A 20168-nucleotide genomic window follows, 5' to 3' on the forward strand; every position below is an offset into this window, starting at 1 on the left:
TCTTTATTGTGCTTCAAGACTATGAAGGGAGTGATATTTCTCAATGACAGACAGTCATCATTATTGATGTCCTTGTTAATGGTCTAAAGCAACAGGACCAAGTGATCATGGAGTAGAGCCTTCGATAAACCTGTTGTCTTTAGAAGTTGATTGTCTCAGGTTTTTTCTTACAGCGGCAGAAAACTAACACACTTCCCAGGTGGAAACAACCATTGCTCTGCTGATGAAGTCTTTGTCAATACCTCTGTTAAGTTCACTATCTACAGAATATCAACTGTACTACCTTCCCTGAATTTCTATGGATGCTGCATCTCCAATAAATATTCATGATCAAACTGTTCAGCTACTCATTTGAAAAAGGCTATTGTTAGAAAATGGTACAGGCTTTGTTACCCACTGAAACAAAACAAAACAAAACAAAAACAAAACAAAAAAAACAAAGAACGTCCAGAAAGGCACCAGACCCATAAAGATAAAACATATTAAGAAATCAGTTCTATCAGAAAATAATAAGAGGCGAGACTTCCCCTGAGAAAGCCACAAAAAATTTTAAATATCGTTTTTAGATGTAGGTAGGTATCAGCTTACAGTAGTTTGCATTTCAGCATCTCTTTGACAATCATGCCCACTTTATTATTCATGACAGTTACAAAAGGCAGGGTTGTAGATGCCACCATCTAATGTGGAAGAAGTGGTTCCATTTGGAGTAGATTAATATAAAAACTTTTATTGGCATCTCTAATATTTTAATGTAAGCTACAATTTTTAATGAGAAAAAGCAATAATGTAACAGACATTTCTGGATCACTTCCTCAAAATGCTAAAATGCAACTCCAAGTCTCTCAAAAATCTTTTTAAAAGATGCCTGTTTAATCTCCACAGAAAATTACACAGATGTGCATACTCATTTGTGCATCTTCTATGTATTTGTGCATTAATTAAATACTTTATTTTAAAAAGACTCTCCAGAGAAGCCTCTTTAAATGCTTTGATTTCATAAATGTGTTTTTTTTAACCTCATGGTTCCCTGTATTAAATTAGGGATGGATTTCAAAGAAGATGCCTGGCTTTGGCATCACAGTCTCATTTACTAAGTTGCTGTTGCCACATTTGATCATTTTATATGCATTTAGAGTATTTCACATTATGCTATTAATAAATACATAATGTATAGTAAATGTTATATTAGAAATTAATCCTGATGTGATTTCTAAAGGAAACTGAAATAAATTACATGCATTGCATGTAATTTTAACTTATAGCACCTTTCTTGGAAATTTAATTGTGAAAAGGGCATGAACTCAAAGTTAGGTGGGAAGCTAGGAGGGTGGAGAGGGCAGTTATGAACTGTGGGCTGAGTATGCTCAAAATACATTGTATGAAATTATTAAAGAATTTGCTAGGTAGCAGTGGTGCATGCCTTAAATCCCAGCATTCTGGAGGCAGAGTCAGGCAGAAAGATATCTGTGAGTTAGATGCCAGCTTGGTCATAAGAGTAAGTTCAAGGACGACCAAGGTTACACAGAGAAACCCTGTCTTAAAAACAAAACAAAAGAGAAAAATCAAAAAAGAAATCATCAAGGAATTAATGAAAACATTCTAAGAAAAAAATCCATGAGCAGTGTGTATATGACCACATACACACAGATGATATGCATGCCCAAGGATAATGCGGTCAACTGAATCAACAGTACTGCTTGAGAACCTGGGTTAGGAAAAAAAGCACCATTGTATAATAAAGCTGTTAGACAAAAGAATGGGCTAAAATCTCATTTATGTAAGATGGCACAGTGGTCTGGATAAAGCTAAACGAGACTTGTGGTCCATGATGTATTTGATGACTATGGAAGCAGCTGAGTGCTTCAGATATCAAGACAGAAGTAAATGACAACACTGTAGCACATAGTCATCCAAAAGGCAGACATGCCATTAAACTGCAAAAAAATCTCAGGATTTAGAATCAGAATACGTTCATTTGATTCTAAGCACTGCCTGATACATGTTATGTGATATTGGATGAGCTGGTTAATACCTCCCATTTTCACTTTCATTAACTATAAAATATTAGTGTTTACATAATATAATTACTAAAGTCAGTGAACGGAGAACATAAGCATTTTATAAAATATGAAATTTTGTAAAAAACAAAACAAAACAAACAACAACAACAACAACAACAAAAAACCCTTATGATTGAATTCTTTTGAAAAAGACCAGAATTTGAGGCTGTTGTCCTGGGTGGGAGAAATCTCAGTGGGTAAAAGCAGTTATTGTGCAAACCTGACAACCTGGGTTTAATCCCTGGAACTCATGCAAAGGTGTAAAGAGAGCCAAAGTCATCTTCTGACTTCCACACAAGGTCTATGGCAAGCCTCCACATGCTTACATAGAAAACAGTTTACTAACTCAGCCATCTTCCCATCCCTTCCAAAGTAATTTCCATGTGATGTGGCACTATGTCAATTCTTAAGGTATTTTGCTTGACAACATAAGACTCACATATGAACTATTTTAAATTGTGGAATTATTTCAAGCAACTTTGAAATTAGGTATGCCTTTTAATTCTGTTGGGAAGCGTCCATGCCAAAATAAGAATTCCCATCATCCGAGATTGCTGGAAGTTAATGTTTGTTCAGAAAGACTAATGGCAGGGGGATGGCACATCAAGACACAGCCAGCTTCTAAAAGTCTGCAGAGGGAATGAATAAAAGGTGTTCTTTTTGTGTTAGAAGTTTTTTGAGTGGGCAAGAATTATTGCTTTTAATTATAAGCTTGGGGCTGATTTGTTGTGTTTCATCTCTAAAACATGCTTTCTTTTAAGCATAGTGCTTTCAGGTAGAGAACCCAGGCCTGGATAATGTAACTGTGTGGACATTTAGAAAAGCTTATTTTCTGCATCTCACTCTCTATTCAAAGACTTTCATGTCCTCATTCAGCTTCATTTACCCCAGGTAATGAATAACATGTCACGATGATGGTTAAAAAATTTCCTACTTAAAAATTGCTTTATTTCAATAATTTTTAAAATTTATTCTCTGATGGCTGTTATCAGCAACATTTGCAAGGGTGGAACAGCAGTGGGCAGAGCAATGGGTAGAGACAAAGAATACAGCTTGCATGACAGGAGACAGAGGATGTCTTAAGATGACTCAATGATGTGATGGGAGAAGTTGGGAGGGCAAACTTCTCTGCTTAAATTTTTTCCTTTGTCCTTCTTATAGGCATGCCCTGCTGTGGAAAGCTGCTTGAGCTGCGCCCCAAGATGGCGCTGGCTTCCGGCATCCCGAGAGCGAGCGGTCTCGTAAACAAAGCCCTTATTTGGCTAAGCTTGCTGCCCTTGGTTGCTTCCCGCATTTGGTGACCTATCCGCTTTTGCCACACGGCCCATTGGGATTGGCTAAGCTTGGGAGTGCTTAATGGCCGAGGGCATTGCCCTTGGTGCTGAAGTTTAACGGTGAGGGCCTTGCCCTTGGTGTTGAAGACTGTTGAAGGTTCCTGAATAAACTGCTAAAAGAAGAGCTCGTGGGTCACGTCTTTCTTGCTGGTCGAGGCGGACACGATACCCTGCCTTATACCTTTTATTTTGTAGTGTATTTAAACCATTCTAAAAGTGTACAAAATCTTAAAGAAAACTGAACCAATATTAATGAAAGAGGGTAGAGAAATATGAATTGTGTCCACTGATCGAAGTAAAGCTTTACATTCAAGCCTTCAAGTAAAACACTGTGACTGATATCCAGGAAGACTGTTTACTCATATGCAAGAGTACTGTTTATTATGCTTCCTGATTTATCTGTATAGTTGTAAGTCATAGTCTAACAAAGCTGGCAGGGAACTGCTTAAGCTACCATCTAATGGTTCTTTTATTGATATGTATATACGATGTGCATTCATGTGTGTATACATGTATGCACTGTGAGAGTGCATGTGTGTGCAGGTGTGTATGTCTGTGTGAGCACATGAGTGTTGAAGACCGAGTGATGTTCAGTAACTTTCTTGATCACTCTCTGCCATATATACTGATGAATGATCTCTCACTGAACTTGGACCTCATCATTGCTGTTAATCTTTCTAGCCAGCTTGCTCCAGATGGCTCCTGTCTCTGCTTCCTGCATTGGGATTATAAGTGGGTCACAAACCAGCCCAACTGGCTTTTACTGGATCTGGGAATCTATATGGCAAACACTTTATCTGCTGAGCTTTGCCTTCAGACCCACTAGTTGGTCTTATTTGCTAGCTTCATAGAATTTAGGACCAACTTCTAGGTATGCCTGGGAAGGTATTTCCAGAGTTGATGCACCAAGTTGATGGACTTTGCTCTCAAAGTGAATGTCACCTTCTGAAGGGGTGGCCCAGATGTAGAGATGTCTAACTGTTTCATCTGGCTATATTCTGTTCCTTCTGAGTGAGTTCATCTATCACTACTCCTCCTACCCTCCACTAACATCAGCCTATAGCTTTTTCTGTTTTCCCATGTGGACTCTATACTGGAGGATCTGAAGGAATCTTCAGGTCCCTAGGACCAGATTGGAACTTATGATACTTTAAGGTTTGTTGACTGAGTAGATACTCGGTTCTCCCAAATCTCCATCATATGTATGGATATTGCTAGACTACCCAGGCCCCATCATAAAAGCCATTCTAGTAAATCTCCTTTCATCATATGTAATGTTTACATATATTTGATTGGTTCTATTTTTCTAGTGAATCCTGTCTAACAAAGCTACCTTTGCCACCCATATTTGTTAAACAAATCTGGCTATACTTTCCCTCTTCTATTCAGAGGGCACTTATGAGGTTGTTATATTCATCAAATTCTCTTTGGATTTTGGTTTTTTAACTCACTGCATGCATGCTACATTGGTTTTATTAACATGGATCATGTCATACTGAGTCTGTCACACATAGAGAAAAGGCTTTCTTCTGAGCCAACTCACCTTGACTATCATCCTCGTTATCTTCCCAGGGTTCCTCATTTGCCAGCAGTGGGTTCTGGGACTCATTCATAGGCCTCACAGGGAAGGAGTGTCCATCACCAGGGCTGGTGGAAAATAGAGGGAGTGACTTTGCAACTGACACAAACTTTCATTTTTTGATTCAAATTTACTTATATTTAGAAGGAGGGATTAGGGGAGGGACAGGGAGGGGAGGAAGAAGGGAGGGAGGGAGAGAAAAAAAGAAGGGAGGGAGAGAGAGAGGTAGAGAGAGAGAGAGAGTGAGGTAGCTCGTGATGATGTATATGGGTGCATATGTGGAGGACAATTTATGGGAATTGGTTCTCTGAATGATGTGGATCCTGGGGATTGAATGCAGGTTGTTGGGTTTGGTGGCAAGTGTCTTTATATCAAGGAACTATTTCACCAGCTCAGGCACGATCTTTCTTTCTGGTTGGTTGTCTTGGAACTTGTAATCTGTATCAATATCCTGAGTGGTGGCATTTAGGTGTGTGTCATCATGTCCTTCTAATACAAACTTCTGAGATGGTAATAATTGTAGAAATGAGATATGATTGTGGCTTTGGGTTGTGTTGCTTTGAGGATTCTCTAGTCAAGCACTCTACTACTGAGCTATATTCCATAAGACTTGAGGAGTCTTAGTTCTTTTGTCTAAAGCTATGGTCAAATAAGCTCTTAGTATATTGTCTAAGTATTATCATCTACTTGCTAAATTGCTCTCAATTTCCATGTTTTGTTTGTCTGTATGAGTGTGACTGTTTTTGTTTATACGACATTCTTTACCTTGCTTTCCACAATGCCTAGTATAGCAATTTGCAATGCAGTTTCATAAATATCATTTAACTATGATAGCTCCAATTATATTCCATTATCATTCCCACTGTTTTGATTCTAAATTTTCAAGGGAGACGAGAAGACTCACAATCACTAAACATAATGGGAAAAAAAAGCTGCTGTGAAGGCTGAGGGAACGCTCCTGTACCCTACTATTTCTTTGACTTGTAATGGAGAATGGGAATGATAAATGGCAAGGTATCTCTGCAGTGTAGTCTAGGGACTATTTATCTACATGTTGGTCTATGTTGCAGATCTCTATGATAATCTAAACCACATCCCTAATTAATTTCTGGACATTTACGGATAGGAGGCTGTGGCAGAAATCATGGTGGCCCTAGCCAGATACTGTTACGGTTTCAGCAATTGAGTCTATATAGCTGAGTGTATTCTAAGTCTAACTCTGAATGACTTTTGAATTATTTATTTGATACCATATGTATTTTCTCCTATTTTTGAATGTTGTCAATAAAAACATTTATGGATTTAATTTATATCACTCTATAGAAAAATGTCAGAATACTGATTATATAAGTGAATAGGCTTTGGTTTCTGTTTTTGTTTTTCTATGCTAGAGTGATACAGTAGTGGAGTTTGAGTATGCGATCAGAATGTATGCAGATAGATCCTGCTAACAGTTATTAATAGATATTAACCATTGACAAATTTTGTCTTAGTATTTATAGCTGGAAGAGTTTATACTCATACAGACAGACAAGACATGGAAATTGAGAATTTAGTAAGTAGATGATAATACTTAGATGATGCTTAGCTTATTTGATCATGGCTTTAGACAAAAGAACTAAGACTCCTCAAGTCTTCTGGGATGTAGCTCAGTAGTAGAGTGCTTGACTAGAGAATCCTCAAAGCAACACAACCTTACACAAATCACTCTGTAAAACATTAACCAGAATGGAGGAAGTATTGCTGTAGCAAAGGAAGGAGGAGGAGGAAACTGAACCTTCATTATTAGCTGACTCCAGCAAAGTTTTTTTCCAACAAAAGAACATGACTATATTGCTATTTGAGCAGGAAACCTAAAGCATACAAAAAAGCTGAGACATGCTCTGCTCTAGAGCTCCTGTAGTTTGTGATGATTTTACCTGGCTCACAAAGTCAGAGGACATACGTATAGCTCTACAAAAAAGTTGGATTTTGTTTTGTTTTGTTTTGTTTTTTGAGATAGGATCTCACTATGTAGCCCTGGCTGTCCTGATGATGATGGTGATAATGATGAAGAAGAAGAAGAAAAAGAAGAAGAAGAAGAAGAAGAAGAAGAAGAAGAAGAAGAAGAAGAAGAAGAAGAAGAAGAAGAAGAAGAAGAAGAAGAAGTTGGTAGTGATAAGCTTTAAAAATATTCATTACATACAATCTAAGTGTATAATAACATGGGAATAGATAAATAGAATATTACCATAGCCAAAAGCAGTGGTTACAAAAATTATATCACAAGAAGAAATTCTTATTATTTTTAAGGGGAACTGTAAAACCTCAAATAGTATATAACAAATACAGAAAGAGGAAAACATATATCCCAAAAGTGCTAAAAATAATACCTTGACCAATACTCTTAGAAATTATTTTTCTTTTTTTTAATTTTTCATATTTGGAGTAACCCCTAATGTCATAAAGGTAAAATTTAAAACCAAGAACAAATAGAGATTGATTTAGAGACTGAAGGTTATTCTTAGGACTGCATTTAGAGTCCAACTAAAAAATTAAGCCAGGTCTGATGGCACACACCTTTAATCTCATAACTCGGCAGGCAGACACAGAGACCAAATGGTGGCAGCATACTCAGCCCTAAATGGCCCAACTATAGCAACCCCTTCAAGGTTCAGTGAACATCACAGAAGAAGGGACAGAAAGAAGGTAAGTGTCATAGGGTACAGAAATGGACAACAAAGAGATGGCTTACAGATCTCACATAGCCATTACACCTATGAACTCACTGAAGATACGGCTATCCATCTGTACAAGACTTGCACAAGTTAGGCCCCTCAGCACTTTATTATAGCTAGGGGATGGGCTCAGGAAGCCCTATCCCTCACTGAGGGACTACAGGCAATCAGCAGTCGTTGGGGGAAGGAGTATTCTTTTCTTCCATAGTGTGATCACTGAAAAGTTTTCCTTGCTTCAGTAAATAGCCTCTTACCCATGCACATGCAAGCAACACTGATTTAAGTGAGTGAGAAACAAGCACATAGAAAGACAGAAAACTAGAGGACTTGTTGAGAAGAAGATTTCAGCAGGAGAGAGGAGGGGATGAGAAAGAGAAATGAAATGGAGTGTAAAAATTACCAAAATTCATTATAAATATGTGAAACTGTCAAACAGAAACATTTTAAAAATAAATCTGTTGCTTTAATGCATGGCTCAGAATGTGGCCACTTTCAGTGGCTATAAGTACCTACCTGGACCCAATAGGTATTAACCAGAACTTCTTATTATCGCCAAATACCTGCTGAATATTCTTGATGAAGCCAAGATTGAACCCATTTTTCTCTGGTCCACTTGTAAATACTGGTGTACAGAAGGCCTCTAAGACAGTCCAGGGGAGTTGACAAAGAGGAAGAAAGAAATAAAGCAATACATTTCATCACTGCAATGATTTTACAGCTCTCAAAAAATATGACCTGGATTTATGACCTTTTTTGCAAGTTTTAGCATAGGTCCATGTTCTTAATTATTGCTAAACTACTTAGTAAAACTCAGTTGAATCATTTATTAAAAGGTAAAATTTTTATTGAAAATGAGAAATTTGTACTCTTGGGTTTTAAAAAGCCCATGTAAATAAAACACAGAAGGACAACAATAATAGAGCATTAGTGAGCTGCATGTCTTTGGACTGCTGGATTTAAGGAGTCCGGGAACACATTTAACTGCACTTTATTTGAATCAAACTGGCAACAACAGCCAAATGGTCTCCATCTGTAGATCTGGGACCAAAGTAATGACACATAAAGAGATGGTAATGACACTGATTTGGTTTTGAAACATTTCAGAAATGAAGATGTTCACAATGAAACCTGCAATGTAAAAATAACCTAGTTTTACTCCAGACAAAATGTCAACGGGTGAACTGTAATCACCTCAAAGACTATGAGGAATTGGGCCACATTAGTGCACATTATTTTTAGACACACATTTATCCCATTAAGCAAACACTTTCACTGTTGGGCTCTGGCTGCATCTTACCATTTCCCATTTGTCCTTTGTTTTCAGACCCTGTTATCATGAAGCTTTTAGTACTTTTCTACTTTTGTAGCTATCTCTCAACCAAATGGCTAATTTACTACCCTAAGTACTAAGTGCTACACATATATTTGATTTAGAAAAATGGGTACAAAGACTTCCCTAGCAAATGAATTCTCAAAGTGCAGTGGCTTTTACACTAAATTCCTCTCCAATCTAATCCATTCTAGTTAAACATTTAACACTCGAACACTTTCTTCTTATTCTTTAGGTAGACCTGTAGACCATGTAAATGTTCACTATACATGAAGTAATTATTGCACTAGCATCCTTTCATTCTACATATAACAACAAGCCCAGAGTACTACTTGACAGCAAAAATCCTCATTTAGTGAACTGATTTTCTGTAGATTTAACATGTATATCGCATTTGCATAGTTCTTTTATATACTCCTTTAACTATAAATTTCAGTTCAGTTCTTTATATAAATAGCAGTATATTTCTACAATTATCATCTATTTGGTGTTTGTGTGTGTGTGTATGTGTGTGTGTGTGTGTGTATTCACCTGTGTATGCATGCTATTATGTGAGCATGGAGGACATAGGAGAACCTGTGGAAATCAATTCTTTCTACCATGTGGCTTCTGGAAATTGCATTCAGGCTGTCAGGCTCTTGGCAAGCACCTTACCTGGTGAGAAATCTTGATGGCCTGGATTTTTGCATTCATTCTTGTCACTCATTTGGATTATTCTAAGGACTCAGTTTTGAAATGTGCACCATCAGTTAGATTACCTGTCTTTATTTAATGTCATCTCTTCCATCTGATATTCATTTCTTTTTGAGAATACTGTTTGGAAGTCAGACTTCTGAATTTGAGGATGTATTACCCAATGTGCACTATAAAGAACTATGACCATTTTGGGGTCTCTATGGATTCGATTCATGAATGCTCTGAGGAATTTGTAAGCTTTGTTCACTATTGTCCAGTTTGGCAAGATGTATTTATTTCCATCTGTCTCCATTTAGAGGCAAAGGGCTGTCACTAAAGCTAAAATACTTTATTATTAGATTTTATCTCCTTAGGGAACAACCCACAGGGCACAGTGATAAACATTAATATGAATTTTCTTAATCTTACCTAAGGTAGTTTTGTTTCTGCTGACAAGCCAACAATGGTACCCAAAGAGAATCACAAGGCTGACAAAAAACATGCAGGCCACGAAGAGGAGAAAGAGGACATGGAACTTAGAGCGTACACTGGGCAATTCTCCCTAGAAAAGAAACAATAAACAAAGAAAACAAAACACCAGAGTGCAAATGCATAGCTAGTTTCTCTATACAGATTAGTAGTTTCCACATGTAAAACTCCAGCCCCAATTGTAAACACCGATTGCATAAACTTCAATTTTATTACATATATTTATTTATTTTGTATATATGCATGGGTATGTGTATACATGCATGCCAAAGTGTGCATGTATGAAAGTCAGAAGACAAGTTGCGGGGGTCAGTTCCCATCCTCTACTACCTGAGTGCAAGGGATTGAACTCAGGTCAACAGGCGTGTTTGCAAGTGCTTCTTCAGTCTGCCAAGCTACTTGCAGGCCTTGATTATTAATTAATTAATTTATTTATTTATTTTACGACATTGTTGATCATCATACCTTATTATAGATATGTCCTTAGCTTACGAAGCTCAAATTGAAATATATAACGTACCAGTTAGAAAAGAATAATGTGAAAAAGGTATGCTGAGGTCATAATTGGGGTGAAGCTCATAATCCATTTGGCTTGAGAATTATGAATCACTGGCTAGCAAATAATAAGGTAACTACTGCTCATCCTATTATCGGAAGGTGACTATAAAGACTTTTATTTTTTTTTTTAAATAAAGCCTCATGTGACAAAGCCCTAGTTTAAAATTTTTCACTGTATGAGAAGTATGTGTGTGTATTTGTTTGTGTGTGTGTGTTGTCTTCCTGTGTGCCTGTGTACCTCAAGCTTGCCTGATACCCATAGAAGCCATAAAAGGGTATTGGATTCCCTGGAACTGGAGTTGGAGATGGCCGAGAGAAGCCATGTGGGAGCTAGGCACTGCTGGGTCCTCTGCAAGGGCAGTCAGTGCTCTTAACTACTGAGCCATCTCTCTAGCTCTGATACTAGCATTTTTATATATCATGGTTTGTTTGTTTTTTGTCCATATGTGTGTTGAAAATGCTAGAGTGCTCGATATAAGAAGCTAAAACACAGAAATTTAAAATGCCCCACATGAACTCATGACCTGATTTTAAAGCTGTTGAAGATTTTATGTGGTTTTTTTCCTTACAGCTGAAGTAAAATGTACTGGTATACTGCATTCTGTGGAGCAGCTGTTTGGACAGTAAAAATCAAGCAGGATTTTAAAGGTAATTGTAAAAGTGGGAAGCTAAATATTGTTATAGTTCACTGCAACATCTAATTTCCCACATGGCAACAGCTTTTGATATACAATTCTAGAGAAAGAATGAGTGCTCTAAAGTTCTACAGCATGCATAGATAGCATGGAACAGTTTGTTTGCAGAAAAGAACCATGGAAAGCATTTTGAATTTCAGAATGAACAGCTGGAGGAATGACGCTGGCTCGTTTCCTCCTTTCCTTTAATGTCCATTGTTTTGGCATGATGAATTGGCTTGAGATATTTCCAGATGCCCCCCCAGTGATAAAGTTAAAGTGATTCTTAAGGGAAGTGTACCTTAACTTCCTCATGGTTCTATTCTACTCCAGTCACAGAAGGTTAGTCCTTGGCAACCCTTGCTAAGTTCAAACACTATAGATTTCTTTCTTTCCTCAGATGCTATTTTTATTCATTTTTACAGAAGGAAATGCTGGACCTCTTCCAGGTCGGATATGTTTGTAGTATGAAGATAAGGAGAGACAAGCACATCAGATACTCTCAGTTGAGGGGTTCTGAGTGAGACCTGCCCAGGACAGAGCAGTCCAGGAGACAGCTGCCTTAAGGACTTCAACTTTTAGGAACCTTTATCTGAAACCCTCCCTCTTGAGATATTCCCTCCATAAAATCTTGACCTAAACACCCATATTGGGATGGCTTGGTTCGAGGTTGGTTTGATTGATGGTTATTTTTTCCCTTTGTTATGTTTGTTTTTGTCGTGGTCCTTAGGTAAAATTCCAAGTACCATTTTGTAGTGCTACTTACCTTCACTGAGATTTTTATCTCATGATTTTTACTTTTTGAAAAAAGAAAGCTCACATTGATTTTAATTTTCAAATATTAAAATGGGCATTAGGAAATAGCTAAGCAAATCAGGCTGTTTTGAAAGTTTGCTTACATCTTGTGTAGCTGTGCTTTATCACTCTTTCAGAAACTGTCTGGTGTAGACTATCTGCTGTGCTGTCCTTTGATAGGGTTCACATTATCAATTGTTCTTGTGCAAAGAGATCCTATGTTCAAGAATGAGTTTTGAGGGGATAACCAAGTTAAAACGCCAAAACCCATGATCACCAGAGACAGTTCAGAGGAATATTTGTGAAACAGTCATTACTAACTTTCTAAAATAATAGTTCATAACCTTTGTGAAGAGGTTCACAGACCAGTGCACTATTAATTTTGCAGAAAGCAAATATTAATCTCTCCATTGAGAGTAGAATTTAATTTAATACTGAAAGGAAAGAAATGATGTGATAGTCTTCTGAATCCTTTTTTCTAAAAGGGATAAAGTCTTTGTATAGGAGAACCTTCATAGGCATAGTACTACATGTAATCACAGAGCTTATAGAGATATTTATGTTTAAGTTCTCCCTTAAAAATTTATAAGCCAGGTGACCTTACACATGCTGCTTAAATGCTGTGAGCCTTGGCTTTGTCATCTTTGAATGTGACAAATAAATAGTTTTTATTTTGGCTACTTCACAAGGTTATGGTGAGGATCAGATGAACTCATCAATATAAAGTACTATACAATAGAAGTTGCTGTTCTTGGGAGCACAGCTTTTTTCTTTGGTGTGGCTTTAAAAATATATGGCAGCATTTATTTTTTATTTTAAAAAGAGGCTCAACTTAAACACAGAAAGCCATCTATCCTTAAGCTATACTAAAGTCCTAAGGCCAGAGCAACTGCAAAGAATCATTTCACCAAAGTGTCAATCCCCTTTTCAGTGTAAGAACAAACTATGACAGGCCTCATGGCATCACAGACGACAGGCATAAACTAGACTATTGTGGAGGAAAAAACAATGATGGGATAGGAAAAGTCCATGCCCATCATGGATTTGCTGGTACTTCTGGCACATTTCTTGTGATGAATTCATGCTCAGTTATCATCTTTTAAGAGTGAAGGAAAGCATAAAGTATCTGGCTTGCATTTTGGTGTTTGATTATTGGCTAGCTAGGAGAGCTAAAGGCAAAAAGGTGTGAAAGACAATGTTGTTTACTTTGTGATAAAGCCATGATTCAATAGTAGCCCACTGTGTTAAGGACCAAGAAAGGTATGTAAGAAACATCAAGGCTCACGCTTCCCTGCTGATTGGATACAGCCGATTTTCTTCATATTTATAGTAACTCAGCATGTGAATGGAATGCCAAATAGGTCATGGAAACCTGAGCAATGGGGAATAGATCTTGTACTATGGAAACGGGCCAAAGAAGAGATACGAACAAAATATATGTGAAAAATCTTATCATTTCTGTTTGTAATTTGAATTAAGGATTTTGATATCTACTATATAGCTCCTGATTTGCATAGCTATTAAATAGCTGAACTGATTAAGTTGAATAAAAAGTGTAATCTTCTACACTATTAGGAATAAAAGCACTGATTCATAATTTAAATAGTCTTAGCTATTTAGCCTCTCTGTGTCTTGTCTTTTCTTTTCTCCAATTTATTATAATTTATATTCTGACCATGTGATTTATGTTATTTCCCTCCTGGTTTACTGCTCCAGCTAAGATGTGATATCCCTGCTATATAGGCTATTATAAAATTTCTAAAATAATAATCAGAAGCTCTACTCACATGTGTTTTCCTATTCACATCTGTTTGGATAACTCTCATTGCGGACACCTTATTAAATGTACTTTAGTATAGGAAAGGGATTTCTTTGAGAGTCTAACTGAACGAACGTGACAAACAACATATTTGATTATATTTTACCAGGTATTTTATACATATGCAAATGGAAAATTTACCTTGATGTTTTAAAATAGATGGGGTAGGACTGATATCCTGAAGTAGGAGAAACATGAAAGTAAGGTTTATTTTTCATCTTTTTTTTTTTTTTTTAGATTTCACGATAATTATAAGAATTAACATTGCTTTCATTGGATCTTGGTAATGAGACAGTGAAGCAAGCAACAGAGCCAGTATCAGCTCCCCTTCTCTCAATTCTCAACCCACTGTTGTCATATAAAGTTCAAGAGAGGCTGGATATGGTAGTGGATGCCTTTTAGTCAGTCCCAAAACTCGGGAGACAGAGGCAGGCAGGTCTTTGAGTTTGAGGCCAGTTAGGTCTACAAAGCAAGTTACAGAACAACCAGAGTTATACAGAGAAAGCCTGCCCCCCCCCAAAGGCAAACTCACCAAGTTCAAAAGAGACTTCCTGTTTCATTTTGTGCATACAAGCCTATGTGTTCATCAGTGTATCTTTCTTCCCAACAAAAACTTTGCAACTACCCTCTGATTGTGGAAGTACTAAGTATTTTCTAACAAAATACTCTTTTTTATTTGTTTGTTTAAGAAACTAGTGATTTGGCCGGGCAGTGGTGGTGCACATCTTTAGTCCCAGTACTGGGGAGGCAGATGGAGGTGGGTCTCTGTGATTTTAAGGCCAGCCTGGTCTACAGAGAGAATTCAAGAACAGCCAAGGCTTCACAGAGAAACCCTGTCTCAAAAAACAAACAAACAAACAAACAAACAAACAAAAAACTAGTGATTTGGAATTAGTTTTAACATTTTTTCAAATATACAACTGGTTAAAAAAAAAGGTCTTTTAAAACTCAATCACAGATGTATATTTTAAAGACTGAGTCAGCAGAGATGGTTGATACAGAATTGTTTAGCTGCAATCTTTACTCAATAGATTCTTAAACCCCTCAGCATGGAAAACACATTCTTACTGCCTTGCCTTCTGGTGACTTCATTATTTCAGTACAAAGGATATGGGTGGGGAGTATTATACTTAGGGAGACTATGTATGCATTTACCTTGGAGGGAACCCATCAGGATTTTTCAAAACTTACTCTCCAGTATTTGATGAAGTAGCTGAAGACTGTTGTAGCAATGTACAGGCAGTAGAGAACGGAATAAGCTAAGAACTGAAGGAAGAATTTGTAGTTGGAAAATCCAATGCAGTTATTAACCCTAAAAAGGAGAAGAAAGCTAATGTGAAGTCGGGACCTATTGGTTGAGAACCCAGTGACTTTCTTTGGACTAACCAAAGAAGCACATGACTCCTGCTGCTTTCTTACGTGTTGGGTAGAAACCCAACAGAGTTAGAAGTCCCTTAATATAAACAGACAGGAGAAACAAGTTCATATCTCACTTATTTCTCTTTTAGTTTCTGGCACAGAGTAACCTGAACTACATAATAGCTTTAGAATAGCTCCTGAAACACCCGAGCAAACCTGGATTTTCATTGCTAAAAACATGGTAAAGTCTTAAAAAAAAAAAAAAAAAAAAAGCTACACTTTGTCATGTGCTCTTTGCAATTAGGTGATTCCAGATTCCTTTTTGGTCAGAAACACAACTTTAGAAAAAAAAATTGCTGAGCTTAACTATCTGTAACATTTCAAAAAATCATCTAAAAGACAGAAATGAATTGCATAATGTTGAAGAAGAGAAATGCTTGTGCTGTATTTCACTACTGTGCTCAATTGCTAAAGTTAATAGACAGAAGACTATTAGCTTTGTGACCTCAGGGATTCACTACCATACCTTTCCGAGTATTTTAATCCTTGTTTTAAAATGTTTCTCCATCCCTGCTTCCCACCTTACATAAGTAAAAAGAGTTATAGCAGCAAAAGCAGGCATGCTGCAATTGAGATTAGGAAAGTGGGTATGTTGAACAACTTTGACCCTTTTAGAGGACAGAAATGAATCAAAAGGACATACCATGGGCAGTGATGGTCCATTTTTAAAACACACCTGCAAAGGGGTCAAAATACAGTGTGATAAACATGGCTATGAAAATGAAGAAATGCCTCAAAATTAAACTCAAGATTTCAGCAATATTTTTACACAGTTCCAACAAAACTATCTACAAACTTCTACCATGGTAACTCTAAAATTACTGCCTCCTCAATTACTCACAGGATGACCAAATCACAGGAACACTCTTGGAATACATAGCTTGCAGCAAATTACAACTCTAGAAGTGCATCCTTGAAAGGGACAGGGCAGTCCAGACTAGTGATCCAGTGAAAAGGCTCAAGATGGCACCTTCAGCTTTGCTTACTTAGTTTAATAATAATGCAAGGGAAATATATGCCTGCATTTGAATCAAGAGTAAGAGAAATAGTGTAATAGGTACTCAAAAACAAAGATTTGAAGATTGTACACAAAAACGGGGTTTTATAAACCTAGAGTAATTTGAAAGACAAAATAAAATACAATTTTGGTTAATAACATAAAATATAAAATAACTATTTATGTCCCTGTATTGATTCAAATGATTGAATAAACAAATACGTGGGGCAGAAGAGACACATCTCCTTATGTAGATGCATTCTAACTAATTTATGAAGATATTCACCTTCAAGGAGAGGAATCCTAATACTTTAGTGGGAACTATCTATGGTGACTTCTATCCAAAGAACACAAATCAGAAATAAGAGGGGGACAGAATAATTCTACACTGGAAACATCTGGCAAACATCAGTTGAGAGAAATGTTCAATAATAACACTGAAGTCAAAAGTCACAATTATATACACCCTTGATACCAGTAGTGAGAATAGTACTTTATCTCCATGGTCTTCCTCCACAAATCACATTACCCCATTATAATGATCATGAGAAAAGAGCAAACAAATTTCAACTAAGGAAAAAATTATAACGCATCTGATTCTTAATCCCCAAAACTGTCAGTGTTATGAAAACCAAGGTAAAGTCTGCAAAAATGACATGGATTAGAGGACCTACAGAGACATTACTTCTTAAAGTAATGTGTTGGATGAAATCTTGGAACAAAAAAAGTAATATTACGGGGAAAGTTAGGATATCTAAAAAGTATATCCCAGTTAAAAGTTATATATAATGCATCCAACAAAAATACTCACACACATACAAAATGACATCTGGACAAGGACATTTATATATCATAGATTTGAATGGAATAAGCTGTAAATTACAGAGGTTCACTAATAGAAGATTTCATTTTTGATAATTAAGCTGTATTACAATAGAATATAATGAAAAGCAATGTCTCAATATTGGCTTATTAATTTTACAAATGTGTCATACTAATGGAACATATTAATAATAGGGAAAACTGGGTATGGAGCATAGGAGAATTCTCTTCATAAGAATCTATAAATCTGAAATAATGTAAAATGAAAGCTTCCTTTTGAAAATGCAGTATTAGTTTTCTATCTTTAGTCTAGAATGATTATCACTCCTGTGAGAGTGTTTGGCATGTGTTCATTATGCCTCAAAAGAAATGCTCTTATCTAGGCATGGTTACATGTCACGATCAGTCATTTTGTTGTCAAGGCAACCATCAGTGGCCAGCATCAGCCCAGGGAAAGTATAGTTGTCACTTACATGGCACAGACAGAACAGTGATGGCAGCGGTCTGGCTTGATTAGATGGCAGCGGTCACAGAACCGTACAGCTATAGGAAATGGAAAGTAGTTAGTATGAGTTCAGGGTCAATATAAGATCCTGCACTTTACTAGTTTGTGGATATATTTTGTTACACAGTGACTACAAATGGTCAAATGTATTTCAGGCTGCTAAGCATAAGGTAATAACATAGAAGACTGTGGAAGGTGATTTTTTTTTTTTGCACATCTTAAAAATCATCTTTAAGGGATGAAAGAAAGAGGAAATGTTTCATATTTGGATAACTGAACACAACATTTTGTATGATAAACTAAGTATTACCAAGTGTTTCATTGATAAGGGAACTCATTTAGTCTGTTTATTCCAACTTTTCTCTCTGAAAATAAGAATTTATCTCCTATCTCCAGAGGTTATATTGTATAAGTTAGATACAATTCCTACAATATAATAAAGAAAGTGGTTTTCAGGACAACAGTTTGAAGAAGGGAAAAGACATTCTGTCTTGAACACCTTGTTAATTCACCATTTAACAAATTAAAGAAATAAAAAAACTGTGCCATATCAAGGTAAATAGATGGCAGGACTCTAACCTGTACATTGTTTTTCTGATTTCTTAGTTTTGTGATATACATACATACATACATACATACACACACAGAGACAGAAACACACAGATACACACACACACACACACACACACACACACGAATCTTCTCCCTCGTTCTTTTCTTTTCCAATTAAAGGTATTTATTATTCTCTTTTTCTCAGTAATTGATAGAGTATTGCTACGTATAATGGTATAGTGCTATTATTATATTCTAAAACTTAAAGGTACAGATAATTTGAGAAATATAACAGTTTTATTTAAAGTATGCATTAGGCACATATGAATGATTTAACACAATAGGCTGCAAATTCAGAAGAGTCCTGAGTTCATGTCTACTAATGAGTGCTTGTGTGTATGTATGGGGGATGGACGGAGGGGGAGAGAAAGCACATCATTTCTCAATGTATGCTTGTAATAGTTCTGTAATTGATCATTAGCCCTTCATTGTTGCTTCCATACAGTACTTAATATTCTGAGTTGCTAGATGATTTTTTAAAAAGTAAATCAAATGATATTATTATCTCCTAGATATTCAGTTAATTTCCAACATGCTAAGAATAAAATCCAAATTCTGTACCATAGTTTGTAGCCTCTTCCTAACTTCTCAAGCATACTTTGTACCACTTTCCATTCTCCATGCTCCCGTGACATTGGCTGCCTTTCTGCCCTTGTAAAATGGCAACACTTTGCCTGTCTCTTGGCCTTCACAGTTTTTTATGTCTTTAGTGATTATCTCTGTGCTCTTTGAATGGTTTGATGGTTAATTTTACGTGTCAACTTAATTGGTGTGCTGGTTAGTTTCTGTCAGCTTGATGCAAACTGGAATCAATTGGGGAGAGAACCTGAATTGAGGAATTCTGATTGGCTTGTGAGCATGTCTGTGAAGTATTTTCTTGATTGATGATTGATGTATGAGAGCCCAGATATCTGTAGATCCTTGGGCACGTTGTTCTGGGTTCAAGAAGAAAGGTAGCTGAGCAAGCCATGCAATAAGTAGTGTTCCTCCAAGGTCTCTGCTTCAGTTCTTGCCTTAATTTCCCTTATTGGTGGAATTTTATTGGGAGTGTAAGATGAAATCAACCCCCTCCTCTCCAAGTTGCTTTTGTTCAATCCTAGCAACAGAGAAGAGAATGAAGACAACTGGGTCTTCATATATTTGTGTTCCTGCCTTGACTCCCTAAGTGATGAAATGTTACCTAAAAGTGTAAGGTAAAATAGTCCCTTTCCTCTTCATGTACCATTTGATTAATGTCTTATCACACCAACAGATATATGAACAATAAGGTTCCTTCATGTCTAGATGGCTTTTATATCTGTGTGTTATGAGGGTGTTTCCAGAGGAAAGTAGCCTTTAAATAGGTATACTTAGAAAAGCAGATAACCTTCTGCCATATGGGTTGGCTATGTTCAATCAGAAGAGGGCTTGAATAGAACAAAAAGGCAAAGAAAGGGAGAATCTATTCTCTCTCTGACTGCATGAGCTGGGATATTAGTGTCTTGCTGCTCTGCGACTGGAACTTAAGCAGTTTGGACTCCTTTTTCTTCAGGTCTTCAGACTTGAACTGAAAATTGCACCATCAGCTTTCTGGTTCTGAGGTGCTTGGATTTGGCTCAGAATGTACACAGTTTGTTTTCTTCATGCTTAGGCTTTGTACCTTAGGCCTTAGGCCTTAGGCCTCCAGTTTGAGCTATACCACCACCCTTCAGGGACTGCAGCTTTCATATGTGGATGGTGGGACTTTTCAACCTTTCTACTGAAAGGAAAAATTAAAGCTTTAGACCTGTGCTGACTAGGAAGA

At 36.8% G+C, this 20168-nt stretch overlaps 1 protein-coding gene across 2 annotated transcripts in view; it reads right to left on the minus strand.

The window, feature by feature from the left end:
- The window catches only part of Zdhhc15 (zinc finger DHHC-type palmitoyltransferase 15), a 127675-nt gene that overhangs the window by 17892 nt on the left and 89615 nt on the right, over nucleotides 1-20168 (minus strand). The window contains exons 5-10 of one of the 2 annotated variants that reach the window (XR_004117576.1): nucleotides 17742-17811; nucleotides 16093-16125; nucleotides 15222-15342; nucleotides 10125-10257; nucleotides 8251-8330; nucleotides 4938-5041 (exon numbers count right to left, since the gene is read on the minus strand). Coding sequence is in view for 1 of the 2 variants with exons in the window: in XM_031366332.1 (XP_031222192.1) it covers nucleotides 4938-5041; nucleotides 8204-8330; nucleotides 10125-10257; nucleotides 15222-15342; nucleotides 16093-16125; nucleotides 17742-17811 (588 nt within the window). In the remaining variant the exon portion in view is untranslated. Of the gene's footprint in view, nucleotides 1-4937; nucleotides 5042-8203; nucleotides 8331-10124; nucleotides 10258-15221; nucleotides 15343-16092; nucleotides 16126-17741; nucleotides 17812-20168 lie in introns of both variants that reach the window. The other variant, XM_031366332.1, reaches the window with a different exon arrangement.

Source organism: Mastomys coucha, chromosome X (assembly GCF_008632895.1).
Source record: "Mastomys coucha isolate ucsf_1 chromosome X, UCSF_Mcou_1, whole genome shotgun sequence".
Taxonomy (NCBI): domain Eukaryota; kingdom Metazoa; phylum Chordata; class Mammalia; order Rodentia; family Muridae; genus Mastomys; species Mastomys coucha.